The sequence below is a fragment of the Nycticebus coucang genome, chromosome 3 (genome assembly GCF_027406575.1).
Source record: "Nycticebus coucang isolate mNycCou1 chromosome 3, mNycCou1.pri, whole genome shotgun sequence".
In the NCBI taxonomy this organism is placed as follows: Eukaryota; Metazoa; Chordata; class Mammalia; order Primates; family Lorisidae; genus Nycticebus; species Nycticebus coucang.
Window position 1 is genome coordinate 33,927,681 of NC_069782.1, and position 27,776 is coordinate 33,955,456.

Sequence of the window (27,776 nt, forward strand, 5' to 3'; positions counted from 1 at the left end):
AATTCAACTCCAGAAACTATTACAATAAGAGAAATTTTTAAAGCACCATGCCTACAGTCTTTAAGAAATCTGGAATCATTAGTCAGTAACTTTACTAGGGAGAGCCATGAAGAAATAAATGACTATTTATGTTCTCTTTCTGATGACTCTATGAAGAAAGTGTCGCGAAGCCATCAAATGCTACAAAAGACTAATTTCATACAAAAAAGTGATTCATCTTTTCAAGCCTTATCAACAGCTTCAGACTTAATGCAGAAGTTATCATGTAGGCAAAAATCTGAAATATTTTGTCAGCAAATTTATGATGATAGATGTGATACGGATAAATCACATGTAGCAACATTAGAAAATGAACAGGTTCACACCCAAATCAATTTTTCTGATACTAATTTGAAAGAAGATAAAAGAGAAAATCAAGTACCTTCACAGGTGGAGATTTTGGACCGTAAGCTTAAGGTTAATCTTCTGGACCCTGTGCCTATTACTGTACAACCAAAATTATCTCAGATAGATCCTCTTGATAATCTTATAGAACAGCTACGGAGAGAACTAGTATTTCTTAGATCTCAGGTGAGCTTTCCTTCAGTTTATATTCCTGAGATTGCTTTTTTATGACTTCTCTAACAATTATAATAAGAATTTTTTTGTTTGTACATTAACACCACTTTATGCACATTATATTTTAAAAAAATCAAAATATGCAGTACATTTGATATGAACTCGTTGACCTAATTTATTAAATGTTTCTTTAGAATGAAATCATAGCACAGGATTTATTGATCAAAGAAGCAGAGAGTAGGAATGCAGAAATAGAGCTTGAACGTCGTAGAAGCCAGGCAGAACAGGTAGTGTAAAGGCTGACCATTAAGAGATGATTGTGATCCTAAAGATAAAAATCTGTTTATATTTCTTTGCTTCTTACCATGGGGTTGGAGGAGGGAGAAAGTGGGAGGAAGATGACCATCTGTTTTACTATTTAGGTTTTATTTTATTTTTATAATTGCTGCTATATTTCTGTAGCTTGTTTTTGTTGTGCTGTACTTCAATTGATCAAACTTCTTTAGCTTGAAAACTGTAGACTGTTGTGATTTTTATAAAAAAAAAACCAATTTTATATTCTTTGTTTTTTTCAGAGTGAATTTCTTTCAAAAGAACTAATCGAAAAGGAAAGAGATTTAGAGAAAAGTAGGATGGTTATAGTCAAATTTCAGAGTAAATGTAAGTTATTGTTATCTTTCTTTAATGCTTTTTCTATTATTAAATCATGGTTGTGATATAATATGGGAGGACTTTAGTACATTCTGTCTTCTAATCTGTTTTATTCTGAATTATAACATATATACATGAAGCTCTCACTCTCCTATTAGTTTGCCTTACTGTTTTCATTGTCCAAGAGTATTATTCATATGAATTTTTTGTGAAGATTTATATTGTTTTTCTTTTGTGTTCTCTAATTAAAATGAGGTTAGAAAACCAAATTTAGAAGATTTTTAATATATATAGTTTTAAGTTGAGGCAAAAGTATGCTTTTGATTTATTTCTAGTCATGAGATATGTCTATACACATGACATAAATGGGTCTAATAGTTAACTATTTAACTATTTGCATTGGACTTATAGTTGAAGTGTTGTATATTTATTTACATTTATAGTTCCTAATGAGTATTTTTCTGTATGTGAAATATTCATCATCTTATAGAATAGTGTAAATTGCAAAAAAGATCTGTTCATTTAATCAGAAAACTGTGTAATTACAGTGAAAGAATTATTTCAAGAAAATAAGCAACTAGAAGAAGGTATGAAAGAAATATTACAAGCTATTAAGGAAATGCAGAAAGATTCTGATGTTAAAGGAGGAGAAACATCCCTTATTATTCCTAGTCTTGAGAGACTAGTTAATGTAAGTTTTTTTTATTTTTTTTCATTTTAATGTTTTTTTTCCCCCAGTACTTTTAAGATGCTGTTTTACCATGTACTGGTCTCCATAATTTCTGATAAGATATTTTCAGTTTTGAATCTTTGTTTCCACTATAATGTGCTAAGGTGTGTGTTTGCATGCACATATGTGTGCTGAGGTGTGTGTGTGCATATATGTGTGCTGAGGTGTGTGTATGCACATATGTGTGCTGGGGTGTGTGTGTGCACATATGTGTGCTGAGAGGTGTGTGTGTGCATATATGTGTGCCGAGGTGTGTGTGCGAGCACATATGTGTGCTGGGGTGTGTGTATGCACATATGTGTGCTGGGGTGTGTGTGTGCGTGGACATATGTGTGCTGGGGTGTGTGTATGCACATGTGTGTTGAGGTGTGTGTGTGTGCACGCACATATGTGTGCAGGAGTTTATTTGTATCTTGTCTGAGGTTTACTGAGCGTCTTGGATCTGTTTGCTTATGCTTTTCACCATAATTGAGAAGTCTCTGTCATGATTTGTTCGATTATTGATTTTTGCTTTATTCTCTGGAACTTCAGTGACGCGCATATTAGACCTTTTGATATTTTCATACAGGCCCCGAGGCTCTGTGGCTCCATTCTTTTTTTATTCCCTTTTATCTTTTGTTTTTTCTTCTACCAAATGGATGATTGCTATTGATCTATCTTCTAATTCACTGATACTTCTCCATTCTTTATTTTTAGAGATAGAGTCTCACTTTATTGCCCTTGGTAGAGTGCCGTGGTGTCACAGCTCACAGCAACCTCCAGCTCCTGGGCAATTCTCTTGCCTTAGTCTTCCGAGTAGCAGGTACTACAGGTGCCCACTACAATGCCCAACTATTTTTTTTGTTGCAGTTTGGCTGGGGCTGGGTTCAAAGCCGCCCCCCTTGTTATATGGGGCCGGCGTCCTACTCACTGAGCCACAGGTGCCGCCTGCTTTCTCCATTCCTTAGGTTCAAGGGTTAGCCTGAGACCTGCCAGAGTTTTCTACATAGAATTTGGAGCTCCTTTTCTTTTTGTTGACTTTCTTCTTAGTGGGATTTCCCACTTGCTTTCATGGGGCGTGGGTTCTATCCTCTGGTTTTCTAGATAAGAAATTTGATAGGTCATTGTAGTTGCAGCCTAATCTCTAACTTAAAGCCTTAAAAATGTCAAATTCAAAAATTTTTTTTTACCTTCCGGATTCCAGCTCCCCTTAAAATCTGTTTATTTTTGTTAATTTTCTAGAACCTCTAGGTAGTTGTTTTTGTATTAATTTTCATATTGGGATTATACGTCTATTAGGACTTAGGTCATAAACCCAGAAGTTATATGGAGTGGCTTTATTTTAATTAAACACTTATTCATTGCTGTAAGAAAGATTTAGATATCAAATAATATTCTATTTGTATTTACCATGCAAGGACTTAAAAATTCCATAGCATTAACTGTTATGTAAATTTAAATAAAACACACTTTAGAATCGTAATATTTAAGTGGATACCATTTATCTGAACATTATCTGACTATATATATAGCATACTAAATAATACAGTGTTTCACAAATTTGGGCTTGATTTAAATAGAAAAAAATTCTTATAGTTCATCAGATGGCTTTTTTTATTGTGATTACTCAATAAACACTTTCTGAAGTGCCACTGTAATTATCAGATAAGAGGGAGATGCTACCGGTGTGTTAAAAACTTCCTGAGGCAAGAAAATCATTTGACAAGATTTTAAGAAACATTTGATTTCTGTTATGTTTTTCTCCTTCTACCTTTTTGTCTCTGGTGACTTTGTTTTTCATATGCTTAAAGTGATTCTTTGTGGTTTTTTAATGTGAACATCTTTGTCTACATGGTAGCACACTACTACTACCTTGTCTCAGACCAAACTTAATTTCTAAGTGAAACTCTACTTAGTGACAAAATTTAAAAGAAATAACAGTAGCCCAGGAATCATAACTTCTATTTCTATAGACAATTTGTGAGCTTTCTCTGGACCACTATTTCTATAGAGTCCATATGCTTCTGTCCTTGACTTTATAATTTTTTTTTTCTGATTTATATGTCATGTCTGAAATTCATAAATCTGGCAATTTTTTTTTCTAGGAAATCGTTAGAATCCATGACAGTTAAAACCAGATAATTCTGCATTATGTACTTTTGCAATGCTTTTTGTTGCTGTAGTGCACTATTCTGTTTTCAGTGCTCCCAACTACTGTCTAATTCAATCTCATTTTAGCAAAAGGCCATGAAGGCAACACAGCGCTATTCTTCACCAAGACAACTAACTAGCTCATGGTGTTGTTATTCAGAGTACCTCTTCTATCTACTTTTAGCTTCCTTGTACCCTTTTTGAATTAGTGTAATTCATTACTCTATGTGGCCTGCTCTGATCATCTCCTTTAGGTGAAGTTTTTTTTTTTTTTTTTGTGGTACCTAATTTTAGTTTTTAATTCAATTTTTATTAAAGCATAACTATACATTATGGGGTACAATGTGATGATTTGATATACAATGTGGAATGTTTAAATCAAACTGATTAACATCAGCATCAGCTCACTGATTTTTTGTGGTACTACATTTATAATATACTCTTAGTTGTTTTAAAATGTACCCTTGCATTGTGCACATTAGGAGAGATATGTGCACATATCCTTTCAGATAACCTTCCTCCACTCGCCCTTCTCCCTCTCCTCCCCTGTCCCTCCTTTCCCCTTCTTCTTTTTGGACTTCATTTGTGTTTTATCATTTGTGTGAATGTGTAAGTGATTATATATTGGTTTCATAATAGTATTGAGTACATTGGATACTTTATTACTATGTTCCAGCTCCATCCATGTAAACATAAAAGATGTAAAGTCTCTATCTCTTTTATGGGTGCATGGTATTTCATGACATATATACCACAATTTGTTAATCACTTCAAGGGTTGATGGGCATTTGGGCTGCACGATACTCAAAGTCATGGAAACTAAATAACCTAAGGTTGAATGATAGCTGGGTCAAAGACAAGACTGAGAAGGAAATCACCAATTTTGGGGAGAAAAAAATGATAATGAAGATATTGTGATACTGCAAAGGCAGTCCTAAGAGGGAAATTTATAGAATTGGAAGCCTTTCTCAAGAAAATAGAGAGAAATTCAGCAACCGAATGCATCATCTCAAGCAACTGGAAAAGGAAGAAAAATCCAACCCTAAACCCAGCAGAAGAAAAGAAGCAACCATCTGAGTAGCACTTCCCTAGGATGTTGAATTTGCACAGAGAACAGGTCTGCTGGAGCAGCAGCCATGGTCCATACAGTTTCTCTCTCTCTCTCTCTTTTTTTTTTTTAACAAGAGTACATGTGAAATTTACTAAGTGTAGAATATAAATGTCTTAACGCACTAAGAAAATGCCGTGAAGGCTGTGTTAACCAGTTTGATGAAAATATTTCATATTGTATATAAAACCAGCACATTGTACCCCATGATTGCATTAATGTACACAGCTATGATTTAATAAAAAAAAAAAAGAAAGGAAACAACCAAAATTAGAGCAGAATTAAATGAAATTGAAAACAAAAGCATTCAGAAGATCAATAAAATATAAAGTTGGTTCTTTGAAAAGATTAATAAAATTGATAAACCTTTGGCTAGCTGAACCAGAAACAGAAAAGTAAAATCTCTAATATCAGTCAGAAAAGATAAAGGAGAAATAGCAGCAGACAACACAGAAATTCAAAAAATCCTCAATGATTACTACCAAAATCTCTATTCTAGGAAATACGAAAATCTGGAGGAAATGGGCCAATACTTGGAAACATGCCACTTCCCTAGATTCACCCAGAAAGAATTAGAAATTTTGAATAGACCTATATCAAGCACAGAAATAGCATCAACTACATAAAATCTCCCCAAAAGGAAAAGTCCGAGACCAGATGGCTTCACATCAGAATTCTACCAAACCTTCAAAGAGGAACCTAGTACCTATATTACATAAACTTTTCCAAAACATAGAAAAAGAAGGAATCCTCCCCAACATATTCTATGAAGCAAATATCACCTTCATCTCCAAACCAGGAAAGAACCCAAGAAAGAAAGAAAGCTATAGACCAATGTCATTAATGAATATCAATGCAAAAATATTCAATAATATCCTAGCAAACAATTCAACGACACATCAAAAAAATTATGGGTTATAAGTTTGGTTACAGGGTCGATTCAACAATATATAATACACCACAGAAATAAAATAGAAAAGGTGAAGGCTTTTATAAATCTACTGCCTAGAGTTAAACTCTCTTTAATAGATTACTCTCTTGAGTAGATTACATTTGGTTTTACTCATCTTACCTTATTGGTCTTCTACCTTCATTTCTGAACCTTTAGTTTGCATTTAACAGTTTTGTTCATACAATTCTTCTGAAGTCCAAATAATTTATGTACAAATATGTAGGTGTGTACGTGGTACATGTTTATTTATATATGTCATTCTTAGAGTATTAGGGCCACTGAAGCCACTCTGATATTTTAATCTTTAACACATCATTTTTGTTTATTCATTACTCTTGGATAATACGGTGTTATCATACCTTGCCTTTGTTTTCATGTATGCTTCAGCTGTGGAGAGGAAGCACTGATAAATTCACTTATTTGAAATTAGTAGCTATTTTATTCCTTTGTTCATGCTTTAAATTCAGATACTGCATAATTTAAAAGCATTTACATATAAATTACCTCATTTCGACTGTACAAAAAGCCCTGCTTAGTAGGCAGAGCTAATATTTTCTCTTTTTTAAGAGACAAACTAGAGTGCATATAAAGACTTTAGGTCACTTGCCCAAATTTATATTACTGTTTGATCCTTTTTCTAATCTACCATGCTACTTAGATTAACAGGTATTTGTTATTTGTTATAATGAAGTAATTACGATTCTTAGTAATGTAAATTAAAGTTTTCTAAATTTGCAAATAATTTGAATTGATATATTTTATTATTCATGGCAGTGGGAACAGAAAAATGCTTAAATGTCAATTTTATTTAAGGCGGGTTTCTTTTAACCATGATTTTTACAGATTTTCCTTCTATTTCTAATATATGACATAATTATACTAGGCTATAGAATCAAAGAATGCAGAAGGAATCTTTGATGCCAGTCTACATTTGAAAGCTCAAGTTGATCAACTTACTGGAAGAAATGAAGAATTAAGACAGGAGCTCAGGGAATCTCGGAAAGAAGCTATAGATTATTCGCAGCAGTTGGCAAAAGCAAATTTAAAGGTGAGAACTTCATTAAATGGAAGAAAATGCAAAGCATAAGGCCATAGATTTCATAGGAGAAACTTTTAAAGACTGCTTTCTGATAAAACACCTCTTGAATTTTTCAATATTAAAATCAATATTTGGATTTTTTAAATAAAATATAGTGGAAAAATAAGTGCCCTATAATGTAAACATAACACAAAAATTCTAAGTCTTATACCTAGGCATTTATAAGTGGAAATTAAGGTAAGGTTCAATTAATTCCTAGCAGGGCATTCCGCAATCTATTTAAAAAAACAAAACAAAACAAAAAAAAAAACTCACTAGAGAAAGCATGAAGTATGAGTTACAGCCTTATAGTTTGTCTTTCTTCGAGTGCAGTAATGTGATTCTCATTGCTGTATCGTTTATTTCCAGATAGATCATCTTGAAAAAGAAACCAATCTTTTACGACAAACACAAGGATCAAACGTTGTATTTAAAGGAGTAGATTTACCTGATGGGATAACACCATCTAGTGCCAATATTATTAATTCTCAGAATGAATATTTAATACATCTCCTACAGGTATTGAAAATTTTACATGTGAATAAAAAAAAATCATCGATAGTATATTTCTTAATGTAGTCTTCATGTATTACTTTGAGTTTTCAGAATTGTAATAGTGATGTCTATTATTAATGGATTTTGATGTTAGATGGGATGTGATAAGAGCAATTTAGTCCTTTCCATTCATCTGCCTGAAAAGTATGTTTACACATCTTGTTCACATGTATGCTATTCATATGAAAGATATTGTTGACATGTAAAACAGGCAGTAACTACTAAAGTAGTAATTTGTAAATTATATGAACATTTTAATTTACTGTTGTTTGGAAAACAAGGGAACAAACTCTGACAAAGCTTTTTAAAATTATGATGAGAATTGTTCTCTTTTTTATATTAGCTACAAGGAAAAGGTGTTAAGCCACTTCTTCCCTTTACCCTATAAGAGGTTAGTTAATGCATCAGCAAATAAGAAAGGGTACTGTACCATACTGCTTGCTCTGTGTTTATTTCTTACTTTTGCTGTCATGGTCATTACAAATCACACAAGTATGTTTGCGAACACATCCTAGAAAAAGTGCTATATACCTCATTGCTTAATATAAGTACAGTCACTGAGGCACTCCCCTTGGGAAGCTATCCACTGATGCTAGCACCTAGTGCACCTTCAAAGCAATATTGGGCTCTTTTTCTGGAATGGCCATCAGAACTTTTGTCATAAAAGGTCTGACAGTTCAGTTCATGAATTTATCCTGGAAAAAGTCTAGGATAAAGAAAGTGCTACATACCTGACTGTTGAATATCACTGTGGTCACCAGATGGCCAGGGGGAGGAGCTTGAAGGTGATGGTAGTGATAGTTAGCATTGAGATCTGTGGCACTTCACAAACTATAATGAGTTTGTGAACTTGATTGTTCAACCTCATATAAATGGCTTAATGACAGATGTTTTTTATTATTTGATTTGAAGTTTAAATACTCATCACATATACTGTAATACGATTACAAAAATGTATTATTAAATAATAATTTAAGAGTCAATGGAAATATGTTTTTGATTATAGGTATTCTTCTTTCCTTCTGCTAGATGATCCATTGGTGAAAGTACTTGAGTTATGATAATCAAATATCTGTTTTTGTATTTTGAAATTACATTAATCTTTTTCAAAACATTGGTATTTATATGTTATCTCAGGTCAGGTCAGAATATTGCTTTATAATTCATGTTATATCGTTGTTTTTAAATTTCTAGTTTTAGCACTCTTATGATTTCCCTTATTGTCTTGAAATACAGGGATGCTGCCAGCAACTAAAGACACTAGACATTGTTATATTGTTTGAGATAAAGTTCATGTTTTTTCATCTTTATATAAAAAAATATGGAACCATTGTGAATTAGAAAACAACTAATGCAAGTTTGAAGATCTGTCCAAAGTGGCAAAATAGATACTTAGAATCTCAATCCTAAAGCAGTATAAAGTGATGGACATGGCAAAACCTTTGAAGTTAGATAGACTCTACCTCAAATTTTGGATCTGCATACAAGGTCTGACAATTAAGTTCATGGACTATGCTAGAAAGTATTACATACCTCATTGCTGAATATCACTTCCCTACAGTCACCCTCAAAATACTTGCCTTGAGAAGCTATGTACCTACACCAGCACCTAGTCCACCCTTCAAAGCAATTTTGGAACTCTTTTTCTAGAAAGGCCCTCAAAACTATTGTATTACTCTTGATGTCCAATGTCATCAAAATGTCTTCTTTTCAATATTTCATTTGTCTTTGGTAAATAAAACAGTCATTGGGGCCATATCAGGTGAGTAGGGAGGCTGTTCCCAGACATTTATTTCATTCACTGGCTAAAAACTCACTCACAGAGGGAGCTGGCACATTGTTGTGATGCAAGAACCTCACCTTTCTCTCATGCCATGATTTTTGGTTAAGATTTTCCTAATTGTTTCTCTATCGATGTTTACTTGGTCTGCCATGCTTCTCATCGTCAGCTGACAATTTTGACACACAACTGTATGAATTTTTGTAATGTTTTAGTCAGTCCTCCTCGTTACTGACCACCCTCTTCATCAGTGACACTTTCTCTCCTCTCAGAAAAGCATTTAACCCATTTGTACACTACCATTTTCTTCATGGTATGATCCCCTAAACTAACATGTCCCTGATTTCACTTCCACTCTTGCCAAGTTTAATAAGAAATTTATTAATATTTGTTCATTGCTGTAATTCAAACTCTGACATTCTTGTGAAGGCATGCAAATACATGCAACAATAATGAATACCACTTAGCAAGACACTCCCACATGTTGACACAAACACCGAGTTATTTGTACTGAGTTATTCGTACAGAGCTTCCAACATAAGCACACTGTGGGACGTTCATGAACTTAATTGTCAGACTTCATATTTGGAGAGTACCTGGCACCAAGCCTGGCATATGTTCTTGGTAAATAGTTAACTAAGTTTAGTGCTAATAGGTTTGTTGTTGTTGAATAAGTTACTTATTTTTTTAAGTTTCAATTTCACGTTTAAAATGAAGTAATTTGAAAGGACAATTTCAGTGGTGTATAAGAGTATATATTCACAAAAAGGTATGTGGCTGAGTGGAGGTGAGTTTGTAACTATTCTGATAAAAAGTTTGTGCTTAGAGCAGTTGTATATGGCAATTTATGTGCTTACCGCAACTATCACATATAATAAAAATAATTTTACCCACTGTATGTTACTTATTTTTTGCAAATTCCTCATTCCATGTGCTTTAAATTAAAATGTCTGAACTATCAGAAATAATCTGTGCTACTTATGAATTTGATGACTTTTTCTTTTTTATATATTTTTTATAATCTTGCCAGAATATGAATTTATGCTTTCTCATTCAAACTGATGACTTTTTTATTCTTATTTCTTTTTTTTTTTTTTTTTTTTTTTTATTAAATCATAAGTGTATACAATGATATGATTATGGGGCATCATACACTCACTTCATAAACCATTTGACACATTTTTATCCCAGTGGTTAACATAGCCTTTCCGGCGTTATCTCAGTTACTGTGCCAAAACATTTATATTCTACATTTACCAAGTTTCGCAAATACCCCTGTAATATGCACCACAGGTGTGATCCCACCGATTCCCCTCCCTCTACCCACCCCCCCTTTCCCACTTCCCCCTATTGTTAAGTTGTAGCTGGGTTATAGCTTTCATGTGAGAGTCCCAAATTAGTTTCATAGTAGGGCTGTGTACATTGGGTATTTTTTCTTCCATTCTTGGGATACTTTACTAAGAAGAATATGTTCCAGCTCCATCCATGTAAACATGAAAGAGGTAAAGTCTCCATCTTTCTTTAAGGCTGCATAGTATTCCATGGTACACATATACCACAATTTATTAATCCATTCGTGGATCGATGGGCACTTCGGCTTTTTCCATGACTTAGCAATTATGAATTGGGCTGCAATAAACATTCTGGTACAAATATCTTTGTTATGTTGTGATTTTTGGTCTTCTGGGTATATGCCCAGCAGAGGAATTACAGGATTGAATGGCAGATCTATTTTTAGATCTCTGAGTGTTCTCCATATATCCCTCCAAAAGGAATGTATTAATTTGCATTCCCACCAGCAGTGCAGAAGTGTTCCCTTTTCTCCGCATCCACGCCAACATCTCTGGTCTTGAGATTTTGTGATATAGGCTAGTCTCATTGGAGTTAGATGATATCTCAAAGTAGTTTTGATTTGCATTTCTCTGATGATTAAAGATGATGAGCATTTTTTCATATGTCTGAAGGCCGTGCGCCTGTCTTCTTCAGAGAAGTTTCTCTTCAAATCCCTTGCCCAGCCTGCGATGGGATCCCTTGTTTTTTTCTTGCTGATGCGTTTGAGTTCTCTGTTATTCTTATTTCTATATCAATTTTTAGGAGCTAGAAAATAAAGAAGAGAAGTTAAAAAGTTTAGAAGACTCTCTTGAAGACTATAACCGAAAATTCGCAGTAATTCGTCATCAACAAAGCTTGTTATATAAAGAATATCTAAGGTAAAGGTATTGGCAAAAATTTATAAATAGTTCATAGTGAAAGTAACAAAAATAATTTATATATTTTGGTTTGTTCTTTCCTCCTATACATTTTCTTTTTCCCTTCCTTTTTGTTTTGACTTGCCCACTGCTGTCAAGAAAATACTTTTGGTAGAGTGTATGTTAATGATTAGAAACCCATCCGTGTCTGAGGATCATTCTCCCTGAGTTTGAATCTAGACTTTAACATTTACTGGTGATAAGACCTTGAGCAAATAATCTTAGCTTCCTTGTCTGTAAATTTCTGTGTTGGAAGTATCTTTTTGACAGAGATGTTGTGAAACTTATGTGAAACATGAAAATGCTCAGGCAAGTGCATGGCACATGTGAACATCTCATAAATGTCAGCTGTTTTGGGCATCATTCATCATCAGCAGTGTCATCAGTAATCTTATAGGCTCATGGGGAGCTAACATCTCATCTCTGCCATCTTAACTGTATCAATAGCATGATTTCTTAGTAGGAAGTAGAATACTTTGTCAAAGGTGATTTAAATAGTACGGGTAGTTATCAAGGTGATTTAAACACTAAGGATGATTATTATCTAACCAAAGAAGAAAGCCAAATCTAGTTGTAGGGCAGGTCATGTTTAGGTATGGTTGTTGACTTCTGCATGGTTAAAACAGTTGCCTGAGTTTGAAGACTATAGAGCCATGTGCGTTGAAGAAGAGGAGAATTTTTAAACTTAAATTTTTATTCTTTTATAAACTTTTTTTTCCCAGAGGTGTGTGGCCAAATTTGACTCAGATCTGATTTGCTAAAATTGGGTCACGTGTTTAAATATGAACCATTCAGTGGCAAAGAAAGTGATTCCACCATAATTGGTTTATATCAAGCAGTTTACAGAGATAAAACATAATAAAACATCATACTGTAGATCATAAATATATACAATTTTACCTTGGATATGAGATATGAAATATCTCTTATATAAGCAATAGTGACTTACATGCCTTTTTAAAAAATTAACATGTATTTTTAAGTTATTTTTGTAATTGACAAGGTAAAATTGTATATATTTATGATCTACAGTATGATGTTTTATTTATGTATATGTTGTGTTGTGGTTACATCAAGCTATTTAACCCGTGTATTACCTCTCATGCTTATTTTTTTGTGCTGAGAACATTTAAAATTGACTCTTAGCAGTTTTTAAATATACAATGTATTGTTACTAGCTAGACACAGTGATGTATGACTGATCTCTTCAGTTTACTCCTCCTTTCCAACTGAAATTTTGTGTCCTTTCCACATAATTTTGTAAGGATAATGATTTCAAATATTGTTTCTATTCTAAATATTTTATAAATGACATTCAAATTTAACGATGAGATTAGTGTTGAGACTTGATATCTAGAATTCATTTGGGGTATGGATTATTTTCTTAGTCCTTTTCTATTTTTAAGAAAATGTTTATAAGATTCAGCTTCAGTTATTAAATTGTAATCATTTTAGAGTGATGACTCAGGAAAGAATGAAAATAGTATGAATACTTTGTTACCTTATATTTGTTTTTTAAAAATTTCAGTCTAAATCCTATTTATATGAAATTTCAGTTTCTTGTGTTCTCAGGTACTGAGTTGCTATAATGTCTCTTGTTTTAAGAAAATTTTAAATTCCCATAATCTAATATCTCTTTCTATACTTAAACATTGTTTTAGGTTTATTGTCTTTCATTTTATTTTTTAGTGAAAAGGAAACCTGGAAAACAGAATCTGATACAATAAAAGAGGAAAAGAGAAAGCTTGAGGATCAAATCCAACAAGATACAATAAAAGTAAAAGAATATAATGTAAGTAAAACACTTAACATCACCGTACAGTACGTATAAACTAAGATAGCGAGATTCAGCAGGTAATATCTGTGTCTTTGTGCAGAATTTGCTCAATGCTCTTGAGACGGATTCAGATGAAATGAGAAAGATACTTTCAGAAAATAGTAGAAAAATTACTGTTTTGCAAGTGAATGAAAAATCACTCATAAGGCGATATACAACCTTAGCAGAAATAGAACGACAACTTAGAAAAGAAAATGGGAAACAAAAGAATGAGTTGTTGTCAATGGAGGCTGAAGTTTGTGAAAAAATTGGATGTTTGCAAAGATTTAAGGTACTTCTATTCCTGTTTTGTTTTGCTTTGGCTATGAAAATTTTTAGATTTGCAAAAGATAGGTAAGTGTCACTAACACCCACCACCTGGATTAATACCACTTACTGACATTTTGCTGTAATTAGTTCACCTGTTTTTTGTAGCAGTGTTTAAATAGCAGGCTTTTCTACCCTAAATATTTTAGTGTACATCTCGTGTTTGTACTTAGAATAAGCCATTTCTTTGAAGAGCCCTGGTTCTTTTTAGGGAGAAAAGCATTTATATACCAAAACTGGCCACTGGGCATTATTGCTCTGGGAGTGTCATTCCTAGTGTCTCTTTCAGTGGACAAGTTAGGAAAATATGCAGATATTTAAACCATGAGTTCATATTATTATTTCCAATTCAAATTTAACATTGTAGAGTAAGTAAATAGTATGGGGTTTTTACTAATGTTCTTTGATTTTGTACTTGTATTTCTTTTTTTTAACATTGAAACTCTTGGTTATTAACATTGAAATATGCATACATTAATTTAAAAATAGCAATAGTTACAATGGTATTAACAAAACAAAAACAATGGTTTAAAGTTTTTTTATATGTCTTACTTTCTTCAGAATGTATCTTGCTGAGAATGTGTGTAGGCAAAGTAACATAGCCTAGAGTTACTTGAAATAATTTTCCTCTTATTTGATGTATAAACTCAAATATATAACAAACTCAAATATATAACATAACATAATATAAATGTTCTTCTTTTTTTCAATTTTAGGGATTAATGCTTTTCTTTTTCTATTAAATTTGAATATATAGAACATTTACATGTTCAAAAGATTTAATCAGAGAAATCTTCTGTCCTTGTACTTTTCACCTTATTCTGCCCCAACCCTTATAGGTAACTGATTATCCTTCTAATATTTCTTTTTGCAAAAATAAACAAACACAGCTAATGTTGCACGACATATTACACCCTGTGGACCACGACATGCACACTATCTGCACCACGACATGTACACTGTCTGCACCACGATGTGTGCACTCTCTGCACCACGACGTGCGCACTCTCTGCACCATGGCCTGCGCACTCTGCACCACAACATGTGCACTCTCTCCACCACGACCTATACACTCTCTGCACAATGATATGTGCACTCTCTGCAACTTGCTTTATATTTTATAGCTTATTTTTAAGCATGTAATTGTTCATTTGCATGATTAATTTTGTCAGGATCATATGAACACAGAATTCAAAGTAAAAATAAAATGAACTTGAGAACTTTATCATGTACTTTAAAGGTGGTAATGAATGATATTATCTTGCCGATGAACATTTTCAGTGTGATCTTAAAGCTGAATCTTAGTGCAACAAGAAACCTGTTATAAAGTGAAAGCTATTTTTTTAGCTTGTATCACAAATGCTAATTATATTTGTAAAACTCTTTAGACCTATAAAAGGAAATTTTGAGATGTAAGAAACGTTCTTATTTTTAATTTTGTGTCATATTTTTTTAGGATCTAATTAGAGTTTTACAAATATAGTTAGTATTTGTGATACAAAGGAAAAAAGAAATGGAATTTCTTCCTCTTAGACCTGCTAATTCAACTTGATTTGTGTTTTGTTTTGTTTTTTGCAAAATTTGGAAGTCTGGAAAAAAATATTCTTAAGGGCTAGGAAAAGAGTACCCTGTCGACTTCTATCTCTCCTCAGAAAAGTAAAACTGAATCTCAGAGGTAAGGTAGAATAGGATGTGCTTATTTAGATGGAAAAGAGAAGATGTCTAAGTGATATCTGAAATACTACTGCAAATATTTTTTTGTCAGTACTGTACTTCAAGATGAATTACCTGTAAGTTCTTTCTCACTTCACACATTTGATTATTCCTTTCACCACTTCTTAATCAGCTTTCCGCTTCACTTTTCTATGTAATTTTTGCTTATTACAGAGAAATTTACTGGAGAGAACTAAAAGTTCAGACATTTCTCTTTGGTGTTAATAATAAAGTATCTTTGAATAGTTTTATAGCTGAGAAGTAGAACATGAAGCAAATAACTGAAAAGTCCTTGACATAATTGTTTACATAGAACAATGATAAGGAAAAGGTTTTTTTCACCAAATAATGTTTCCTTCATGTGAACAAAGTTTCATTTTGTCACAAGGCTCGTCTAGTTTATAAGAAGCAGAAATAGTTAAGCTCTAAAGGTTAGTTATCGTAACACCAATTGTTTTTGCCATTCAGCTATCAAAAGGTAAGTTGTTTTTCAATCTTAAGAAATTTAGAAAAGCCATCCAAAAATACATTCTGAATGATATATTTTCTTGCTGCTATTTATTATACTTTCTCAAATTAATTGAATTTTATTTTAATATGACAGGAATTATAAAAATTTATTTTTATGATTAAATATTTCAAAATGGCATCATTTCTTATATGAAATAAATTAATATTCTTGCAAATTTTTACTTGTATGGGAAATCATATATTTTCTAGATGGTTTTAAAATCTGTTTTAGTTATATTATCTTATGTTACTCTTCTCAAAAGTGGCTAATGCTTCCAGAAAAAAAAATACACAAATGTAACTTAGGATATCTTTATTTTCGTAGGAAATGGCCATTTTCAAGATGGCTGCTCTCCAAAAAGTTGTAGATAATAGTGTCTCTTTGTCCGAACTAGAACTGGCCAATAAACAATACAATGAACTGACTGCTAAGTACAGGGATATCTTGCAGAAAGATAATATGCTTGTTCAAAGAACAAATAACTTGGAACACCTAGAGGTAAGTTTGTGTGATCCTTGCACTTTGTGATATTAACCATTTTTGTTTGATGATGTCTTTGTGTTAAGGAGGATTTTTCAGATTTTTATTTATCAAAGTTTTGCTACTATTTAAATAAATCGAACAGAGGTATAATTAATTCATAGTAAAAATTTAATTCTGAATATTTTATTCCTGAATATCAATACACACACATAATATCATCTACTTACAGCTGCAGAATAACTTCTGGATGACTTCATTCAGGTCAGCCTCCTTAGCTCATTTGCATGAGTTAGCTGAATCAAACCTGTTCAACCAGGCACTTCAAAAAGAAAGAGGAGCATGAAACAGATAGGGAATTATAATAAAAGGAAGAAGTACCCATTAAGTACCCACCTCTTTTTCTTAGCCCTGTTGGCAGAGCAAACTGGTTTCTCATGGTTCCAGAATTCTGTTCTTTAGGATAGATGTAGCCAAAAATAGGTGACATATTAGGCTCTTCCCGGTCCGTGGATGAGTGCTACAAGTCCCCATTCTTTGTTATTTTAGAGATATAAAAGGATAGGATACAGTATCATAAATTTCACTTGAACTGTAAAAATGGACCATACCCTTTTTAGTTCTCTTATATCCACTTGACCTCTATACCTTTAACTGTAGGAAAACCAAGCTCTTGATTTGTTCATCCTCCTCACCAGAAATAGTAGATTATGTTGTTTGGCTTATTCTGCTTTAAGATCTTCTCACAAGAGTTGAATCAGATCTAATTTTGTTAGCTGAAAAACTTTTGCTTACTTAGAGGAACACATTTAATAAATTAAAACATTATTCTGCATAACTTTCAGTGACTCCTACAAAACTGAGTCATCATTTATTAATACTATCTAGAAGTAATCATCGGATTACTTAATTTTCTTTTTTCTTTTGCCAAGGAGAGATAATTATGTCAATTTTTATAGAAAATTCTGTATGTTTATGTGTGGTAATTTATTTTCTTTTTTTCCATTCTTCATATCCTCTGCTCTATCCTTTCTAGCATTAGAAAATCTTAGATAGTAGATCTCTTTTAGAAATATATAAGCTAATAATTTTTAACTTGTTTTATTATTTCCAAAAGGGTATTTTCATCTATCCTCAAAATTTAAAACAATTTGATATACTTTAGAATTTAATTTTTGTCTTTTTATATATGCTTTTATATGCTAGTTACTCACTTCAGTTCAACAAAATGTGTTAAATGTTCGATTCCTATTGCAGTGCAACAAAACAACTCCCAAACTTAGTGCATAAAATAACCATTTCATTCTACTCATAGAATCTATGGGGCAGAATTCAGACAGGGCAGAGTGAGAATGGTTTGTGTGCTCTGTATTGACTCATGCCTCAGCTGGAAAGACTCAACAGTGGCAGGGTGACTCCAGTCAGTGGCAGACTGGAATCATCTGAAAGCATCTTTGCTCACGTATCTGGCATCTGGGCTGAGATGATGCTCAGGCTGATTCTCAGCTGGACTGTTTACCAGAGTAGTTCTACATGTGACTTGCGCTTCTTCCCAGCATGGCAGTCTGAGAGTAAATGAGCTTCTGACATGACTACTCAGGTGTACAGCACTAATGTTCTAATGAAAAACATGGGAACCATGTGACCTCACGTAGTTTAACTTTCAAAGCAACGTAGTGTTATCTTGTGCTGTTCTCTGTTGCTTAAAGCAGTCATAAGGCTGTCAAAATATAATAGAAGGGAACATAGTCCCCACCTCTCAACGTAAGGAGTGTCAAAAAATTTGTGGTCCCTTTTTTTTTTTTTTTTTTTTATTTTCAGCAAGACACTTTTATTTATTTATTTATTTTTTTTTTATTGTTGGGGATTCATTGAGGGTACAATAAGCCAGGTTACACTGATTGCAATTATTAGGTAAAGTCCCTCTAAGATGGCAGCCGAGTAACAGCTTCCTTGCATCTGGGCACTGTGAGTCTGGGGAGATAGGACTCCAGGCATCTCTGGCTGGTGGGATCTGCCTATCATCACCCCTAAGAGGATACAGGGAGTCAGTGAGAGACTTCTGGACCCCAAGAGGAGGACTAAAACAGTGGTCCTTTTTTTAAAACGAAAGAAAATAAACTATCACAGACTGCCATTTTCAGGGAAATTTCTGTTTGGCTGATTGTCAGCTACCTCAGATTTGGTATTCAAGACTATTTCCTATGCAGTTTTTCCCGGACTTAGCAGCCAGTTAAGAGGCCTGTTGTACTCTTTCTCTCGTGTTTCTCCTTCGTTGCAGTTATAATTCTAAAACTCTTGTACTTATCCTCATTGGCACTGTCTTAGTTTTATTTATCTTTATTGTGGCAGGCATTACTCATATTTCTGTTTCTAGTCTTACAGTGTCCGTACTGCTATTATTATAAAATGATCATTCTAAACATAAGTCTGACCATGTCACTCCCTTCGTTAAAATCCATCAAAAGCTGTCGGTCACCTGAAGGGTAAAGTCAAATTCTTTTTATAATTATTTCGTTATTTACCTCATTTCATCTTCTTTCCTAAGGAGTTTTGCAATTTATGTTTTAGAAACAGAGACACCAGTTTTCTGCAACACCGTGACATATGTCTTCTGTACGTTCTGTTTCCCTTGGTTAGAAAACTCAGTCTTTTAGTGTATTGGTTTAGTGAATTGCTATTCCTATTTCAAGACTTTGTTTCAACATTACCTTCTTTATGGATAAAGTCACTCCTCTGACTATGCTAATTCTATATCTTGTACAGGGTTTTTGTACATAGACTATATTCATATTACCTCGTATTATATGTGTTTCTGTGTCTCCCTTACTGGAATATAAGCCTCTTCGTAAGAGGAACTCTGTTTATTTTTGTGTGTTTTCTCCTCTTTAGCAGAGTTTGAGCTAATACCTGTTGAACTGAGAGTGTTTAGTAGGGTAGACCACAAAGCAGACAGAGATCATCAAATGTTAAAACCATTGATACTTTTTGAGAGTAAAGTTTCTTTGGAATAGAGATGATAAAAATCAGATTTAAAAATATAAAGAAGAGAGTGGATCATTTGGAAATACAAACACCAGATGGTGGATAATAAAGTAGCAAAACTGAAAATATGAGAGAAGATAAATTATCTGATTGAGGTAGAATCAAGAAGGTCGGGGATTGGTTTTGTTTTATCTTTTTTTTTTTTCTTTAATAAATGAGACCAATGAAATTTCAGGGAAGAAGGAAAGAAAATTTAGAGCTCAGATGGAGAAAGTGATGAAGATCAGACGTAAGAGTTGTAATAGTGAGAGAGGAAAGCACCAGGGCTGATGTAAGGACACGGGATTTGGAGCAAGATTCGGGTTTTCCTGTGAAAGGATGTAAGGAAGAAAAAGTGGGTTAAATTTAAAGTTATTTCAAACACTCTCAGTCATCTTTTTTTTCTTCCTCTGTATTCACATAATCTAAAACTGGGCATATTGTGCACTTTACCTAAAAAAAAAAAAAGTCACATTTTATTTCCTATTTTACTTATTTCACCATAACATCCTTTTTTTTTTTTTTTTATTAAATCATAGCTGTGTACATTGATGTGATCATGGGGCATCATTCACTAGCTTTACAGACCGTTTACCAAGTTTCACATATACCCTTGTAAGATAACATCCTCTTTTTAATCTCATTACCCTGTTTTTATTGTTCTTCATAACACATTACTTGACATTGTATTACATATTGGCTTATTTTCTAGCTACTTCACTAAAATACAAATTCTAGGATGGAATTTATTTAATGGTAAATATTAAAATGTAACATTTTAATTTCCTTCTACGCAAAGAGAATAGAAGGAACTTAAAATATCACATTTATTTTGCTAACTCTTAACATTTAGTCTTCACCCTTTTTCTCACAGTTCTATCCCATGGTATGGAATTACTACTTTACAATTCATATGTTTCAAGGGGATTTCAAATTTAACATATTTACAGGGAACTCCTGGTTTCTGTTTGATGCCATTCTTATTTTAATATATGCTATTCTTACCTGCTCAGTCAAGACAGCTACCTTTGAGCTATTCGCTAGTCAGTCATTCCTTTCCCCAACCATTTTTATTTCCCAGATGCAGTTCATGTGTGTTTCTCTTTTTCTCCTCACTGCTACCACCCTTGACCTAATTAGCTTCATCACCCATCTGGACTTCTACAATATCTTTCTGATTAGTTTCCTTAATACTTCTGTTTACTCCTTTATTTAGTCTCCACATCACAGCCATTTTGGTTGTTTAAAACTTCCTCCTTAAATCTCTAAATTATTTCCTATTACACTATTAAATTCTAGTTCCTTATTATGGCATACTATTTCCCTGCCTGCTGTGGCCCCTCATTCCCATCTCACACCATTCTTCACTCTTACTTTTGTTTACTCTGCTCAAGTTCTCTAATACCCTAAATCTTTTCCTGCTTCATACCTTTTTCTCCTTTTGGGTTATCTAATACTCTAAAACTTTTCTTGCTTTAGAGCATCTGCGTTTATTGGTGAATTACATAAGATCTTTCCATGGCTCATTTCTTGTCGAGACTGGCTTTTCATACGTCACATTTCAGCTTACTACTACTTCTCTGGTGCTTAAGACCTTCTTCAATTACTCTGTTTCAGTATGCCCCCTGCTATCATTCCCTGGTTCAATACCCTGTTTTATTTTTTCTAGGTATTAAGATTTTTTTGTTGTTGTTGCAGTTTTGGCCGGGGCTGGGTCTGAACCCATTACCCTTGGTATATGGGGCTGATGCCCTACTCACTGAGCCACAGGTGCCGCCCTGGTATTAAGATTTTTTTTTTTTGGTATTAAGATTTTTAATGTTTTTTTTTGTTTACCTTTTTTATTATTTGTTGCTTTTTATACCCTCCCCAACTCCTGCCACACACACGTACATACACACAGACGCTAAAGGATCTTGAAAGCTAGAATTTTGTGTTTCTTTTCATTACGAACATCTAGTATCTGTCACTGACAGCATGTTAGGAATGCTCTGTAATGGTGTGATTGAAGAAAGGAAGTACTAGTTTGTGGAGATTATAAATCTCTAGAGTATTCTAGCTTGGCTAAAATGAATGTATAATTTAATGATAGAAGCTAGTGCTCAGAAATTGAGGGCCGCATCCTAGAAACACAGTGTTTTGATGATTGTTTTTAAATAGTATCTTACATTATATATGTGTACATGTATATATAATATGTATAGGTATTACAAATGGAGGAAATTCTAATTTTGTAAGAAAAATGAGAAGTTTTAGGAGACACTACAATTTTAAGACAATATCACTTTGTCATATTGGTCCAAATTACAATGTAGTTTCTTAATGTTATTAGTGTGAAAATACCTCCTTAAAAGAACAAATGGAGTCTATAAATAAAGAACTGGAGATAACCAAGGAAAAACTTCACACTATTGAACAGGCCTGGGAACAAGAAACTAAATTAGGTAAGTCTTATGACTCTGATCACATAAAATTATTAAGATCTAATAGCGAATATTTTTCATTTAAAGTTCCTTTCTACATCAGATGAAAGGAAATTTGATTAAAAACTGAACTCCTTAACAATTTAATTTAGCAGATAGTTAATGGATGATTTCTTAATTTCCACACATTTTGGTTTTTAGTTCTTAAATTAGATTTGTTTCTAAGGAAATCATATATGTTAAAAACATGTGACTAAGCAGTAGCTATTTTGAACCATTTAAGAATCTAAGCTGGTGATAGTTTAATAATTGTATATGGGCTCTTTCACTGTGTTACATTAGCTATACATTTCTTGATATTTTTAAGTTAAAAGATCACCAAACATCAAAGAAAATTTGAAAAGAATTTGTCCATAGTTTCACTACTGTATTATCACGTTTTTTTCTTTATATATGCTTGCATTATTTTATATACTTCCAAATACAGTAAACATATTAACATGTTATATGCTTTAGTAGATATCAAAAAGATGACATGTTTTATTCATCACACTTGTAAATATTCATGCAATGTTTTACTCAGCTACTAGATTACTAGTTTTTCTTATTTTCACTATTGCTTTGCTACAGTGTTCATTTTTATGTATATCTAACAGATATTACTGTTGCAAAAGGTATTGAAACTTTTGTGGCTCTTGCTAGGATTTTCTGTATTAGTTTTCCAAATGTTTACCCTATTAATAGCACTTCAATAATTTTACATCATAGCATTATGGTTTGTAATTTTCAAAAAAGTTATTGCTTTGGATAAGATGTTTTTGTTAGTTTTCTAGAACTTAGAGCTTTTTAAGATTTCTGTTACTAAATAAAGCTGTTCTATTATAAATCAGTAATGCAGACATTTGTTTTAGAGAGAACTCACATTGGGAAATCTTATGTGTGATTTCTACTTTTAGAAATGTAATTTTAATTCAATAAAAGATTAAATATGAATTAACTAAGATATAAAAAATTATTAAATACAGTTTCAATAGGTTCTTGTTTCCATTTATCCTCTCTTTAGTAAGTGCCAAACTCCATATGTAAATTCCATAATTTTCAAGTAACTTCATTTATTCTTTACATGGATTTCTGTTACTGAAGTTTTAAAAGCTTTTTCCTTATTTCTGTTGCCCTTATATTTTTGTTTAAAAATGTCACTCCCTTAGCTTTTTTTTTCCAGGAATTTATTGGCTCTTGGCTGTTGTACTCTATCCCTCTCTTTAAGAAAACTCCACATCCAAGGACATCAACTGGCTAATCTGCTTCAGACCCGTGATGCGTATCTCTCTTTGTCAGAGTTGACCACAACACTGAATGGATAGGGGGCTTTATGTACTTTATTTATATAGAGCTCAATTTTTTCTTCAAAGTACTTAGTGTTGCTTGAATGGGTCTCTTATCCCATAAGAACTGATTTACTAATGTTTTTGGCTTCATGTAGTGATCTGTTATTGTTAGTTATTTGATCACTGCTTATAGTAACTATTCTAAAGTCATATATTTTAAAGATGTATATAGAACATAATGAAGTACTTCTTTTTTTTTTGCAGTTTTTGGCCGGGGCCAGGTTTGAACCCACCTCCAGTATATGGGGCCAGTGCCCTACTCCTTTGAGCCACAGGTGCCGCCCTCACATAATGAAGTACTTCTTAAAACAGACAGGCACCAACTTTTTTTTCTTACAAAAAAGCATTTTGAGAAAACTAAGTTTTATAAAACTTGAACTTAGGAAACTAGAAAAATAGGAGGGGGCATCATTGGCACTATGAAAGACTATTCACAAAGGGAGTCACTACTTATTTCTTTTAAGTAATTAGCTACTCTGGACATAATGTGTTTTAATTAAGTCTCCTAAAAAGCAGAATACTCTGCCAAATTTTGTCTTTTTCTATTGCATTCTGTTAGGTAAAGCAAAAGAATAAGTTTTCTTCCTACTCCCCTAAAATTACCAAATAACTAATGATACTCTTATGTGATACCTTTCCAAAATAAAGTGGGGCTTTTAGTTCTCTTTTCATTTAACCACAGACTTTTTTGTTCCAAGATAAGCCATATAACTACATATAAAGGGTTAGGGTATAAGATAAAAGGTATAACAATAAAAGAATGTAAAATATTTGGTATTAGGTGTATACCCAGACCAAATAGTACTCATTGTTAGTGAAGATTGTATTTGGCAAGAATCTCTCAATAATATGGCTTCAGATTTACTTCTTAGCTTGGCTCTGTAAGACTTCAAAAATCAAGTCATTGCGCTTACAGTCACACAGTCATGTTGCTTTATTGCATTACTTCGCATATAGTTTATCTCATTTCAGTAAAATTTGTTTACTAATCAGTTTTAAGTTTCCTGTATATGATAACCTCTACACTAAGTCCTTTTATTTCAACAGTCCTATGAAGAATAGTTTATTATTATTTGATAGATGAATGTATGTTCCAGAGGGATTCAATGAGACAGGCTCATATAGGCAGACAGTAACAGAGCTCGTAATAAATTCCAGTACTTTCTATGGAACACTGTTGCCTCTTTATAATCTAAAATATCTGAGATACAATTTTAATATGAACAACAGAGTTTGACTTAAATATTATTGCATATAGGAAATGAATCTCACATGGATAAGGCAAAGAAATCAATAACCAACAGTGACATTGTTTCTATTTCAAAAAAAATAACTATGTTGGAAATGAAGGAATTAAATGAAAGGCAGCGGGCTGAACATTGTCAAAAAATGTACGAACACTTAACGACTTCATTAAAGCAAATGGAAGAACGTAATTTTGAATTGGAAACCAAATTTGCTGAGGTTTGATAATTATAATTTTTATCATGCAATGAGAGTAAAGAATTAGTCACGTATTATTGTTATGAGGTTCGTTTGTATCTCTGAAGTAACATATTAATACAGAACTCGTATTTCATTTAATGAATAAATAAAAGATTTACTTTTTAATTGGAATTGTTTAAAATGAAATCAGTGATTTTGAATTGTTTAAAATGAAAAATGAAACAACTGCGGATGGAGTTGTTTTTCACCAGTGTTACATCATTAGATTTAATGTACAAAAAGATGTTATTTACTTAATGATGGACTTGCCTTATACTATCATTCCTTCATTTATCAAAGGCTTATTCATTGCTTATTACGTGTCAAACCCTGTATAGGAACTGGGACTATAGCAATAAACAGAATAGACAGCAGTCTCTTGCTTTCAAGGCCTTTATCTTCTTTTAGGAAATTTTAGATTTTTAGATGTGGCCAGAATCAGTAGACTGGCAGGTAATATAGTTTGCAGATATTTGACTTATTGCATTTAAGATATTTAACTTATTTAATCATAAGTTGTCAAATATATCTTATAATGCTTGCTTTCCTTAAGATTTAATATATTTTCCAAAGTATATATTTATATCATTTATGTTCATTTTAACAAAATCACTAAATCTGTATTAATAAGTTCATTAACTCATTTGGATTTATTCTAGCTGATATAATTGAGGTAAAATATAGTGAGCATGCCACAAGTTAAGCAAATTAAGAGTAGGAGTTAAGACGCTATTAGTGAGTTACATAATAAAAGATTTTTGATGTATTGAAATGTAACCAGAGTTTGTGTAATTTGTCCCTAACTCTTTCCTCTCTTTACTCTCAGTCTCTTCTGAAACTCATATTCAGTATCTGAACTAAGGCAAAGTAAAAAGGATTGTGGCACTCTAAAAGCTGTATTACAAGGAAAACTTCACATTTTGATGTATCTGAGCATTTTCTTATGTTACATTTTCTTAGCTTACCAAAATCAACTTGGAAGCACAGAAGGTGGAACAGACTTTAAGAGATGAATTAGCTGATAGTGTGAGCAAAGCAGTAAGTGATGCTGATAGGCGACGGATTCTAGAGTTAGAGAAGAATGAAATGGAACTAAAAGTTGAAGTGTCAAAGTAAGTGCATACAAACACTTCAGTCATTTAGGTGTGTCAGCTCTAATTTGTCTTTAAGCAATCTAATTACAAGCATACGGGGGTAATAATCTTAGTGGCAGTTAAATACTGTTTTCTTTTCATAAGAAGGGGATTAAATAATTTTAAGAAGATTAATTTTAACAGGGTTAAATAAAAATTTTGAAGAGGAAATGACTTTGCAAGATTTGCGGTTTTTGGCATCCAGGAATATTATTGCAGAAAGCACTGAACTTGGAATAAAGACCCTGTGAGGTCCATTTCTTCTACATACTGACTTTTTGGAGGGAGGAAACACTGGACGAGGACTGGTTATTTAATATATTTAAACTAAGTTTCTTCACTCTGATGAGGGAATAAGTCCTAGCTCTTCTACGGGTTTCATAAGGTTGTTATAAAAATATAGTAAAAAATTTAGATTTTTATTTCATTTACATTCATTGGGCATCTGCTGTGTACTACATTGTGCAAGGTATTAAACGTATATCAACTGTATCTCTAGATAGAGATAATTTAATCTTGATAACAATATATTATTTTGCTTTTGTATTTATATATAGCTTTCCACATATTCTCACATTATACGTTTTTGGGGAATTTGAAACAAAATACACATCATTTGAATAAGTATTATACCAGAATTGTTATTTGGAAATGACAGTTTAAAAAAAAACAGTAATACTCCAGCTGCTATTTAGTTAAATTTAGATTTTAAAGTTTGTTTGATTCTAGGTTTTTTTTTATATTTAATAATCCTGAGGTTTATTAATAATCCATCACTGTTTACATTACATGAGGAAACAGGCCAAAATAGTTACAACACAAAATCCTATGTACAGTATACACGAGCAGTGAGTACTGTGTACCAGACAGATGCTGTGCTTTCCCTGTCTCTTGTAATTAGGTATCACTTCAGTAGAAGAGTATGAGGACCACTGGGAAACTGTCAAGCACTAATAGTGAAAGTATTTTTGCGGCTTACTCGTAAAGTTACACTCATTCCACGGAGCCTTGCTAGTGCTCTTGGAAATATCAGTTATCGATACCCTTTCACTGTGAAAGACTCCTTTTGCATTCTTCCTCTGTCCTTAGGAACTTTACCTTTTGAAATAAATTAATTTATAATTATTTATTTTATTAATAAAAATGTATTATTTTAGCAATGAGAGCTTCAGTTCAGTATTACAAAGACCTGGCTTCTGTAAGCTAAAAGCACAGATATATTAATAACACTATGCCTGTATTACCACAGTATTTTTAAGGGCAATAGAAGGACTTACCACGCTTACTCCCCCTTTTTTTTATAATTGTAGTAAGTATATCCTTAGTTTGTTTTCATATTTCTGTTAACTTAGAAATTAAAATAAAACAGGTCAAAACATGCATTAATCCACCTAGGAAAACTATAAATTTTAGGTTTCTGTATTTTTAACTGATAGTATCAGACAAACCCACTTAATACCTTATTCTAGCTTACTTACAAGATTATGGAAGTGAAGGTTCTTTGGTCATATACATTTAGAAAATACTGTGTATTAAGCACAATTTGAAATATTTATGTTAGAACTTCTGAGAACACTTAATATTATATGCTATGAATTTTCAGGGGAGATGTTGGGAGTGGAGTTTTTTAATAGTACACTTGTTAATGTTTCATGGAATTACGCTTTATGAAACACTTCAGAAAA

The 27,776-nt window shown here is 32.7% G+C and overlaps 1 protein-coding gene across 7 annotated transcripts in view; it reads left to right on the plus strand.

Annotated features, from left to right (window-relative positions):
• The window catches only part of CEP290 (centrosomal protein 290), a 108,021-nt gene that overhangs the window by 26,662 nt on the left and 53,583 nt on the right, over nt 1–27,776 (plus strand). For all 7 annotated transcript variants that reach the window (XM_053583689.1, XM_053583686.1, XM_053583687.1 and 4 more), the window contains 11 exons: nt 1,134–1,218; nt 1,758–1,900; nt 7,013–7,177; nt 7,577–7,726; nt 11,637–11,752; nt 13,481–13,583; nt 13,669–13,899; nt 16,483–16,656; nt 21,995–22,106; nt 24,732–24,937; nt 25,919–26,070. In XM_053583689.1, coding sequence (XP_053439664.1) covers nt 1,134–1,218; nt 1,758–1,900; nt 7,013–7,177; nt 7,577–7,726; nt 11,637–11,752; nt 13,481–13,583; nt 13,669–13,899; nt 16,483–16,656; nt 21,995–22,106; nt 24,732–24,937; nt 25,919–26,070 — 1,637 coding nt within the window. The remainder of the gene's footprint in view (nt 1–1,133; nt 1,219–1,757; nt 1,901–7,012; nt 7,178–7,576; nt 7,727–11,636; nt 11,753–13,480; nt 13,584–13,668; nt 13,900–16,482; nt 16,657–21,994; nt 22,107–24,731; nt 24,938–25,918; nt 26,071–27,776) is intronic.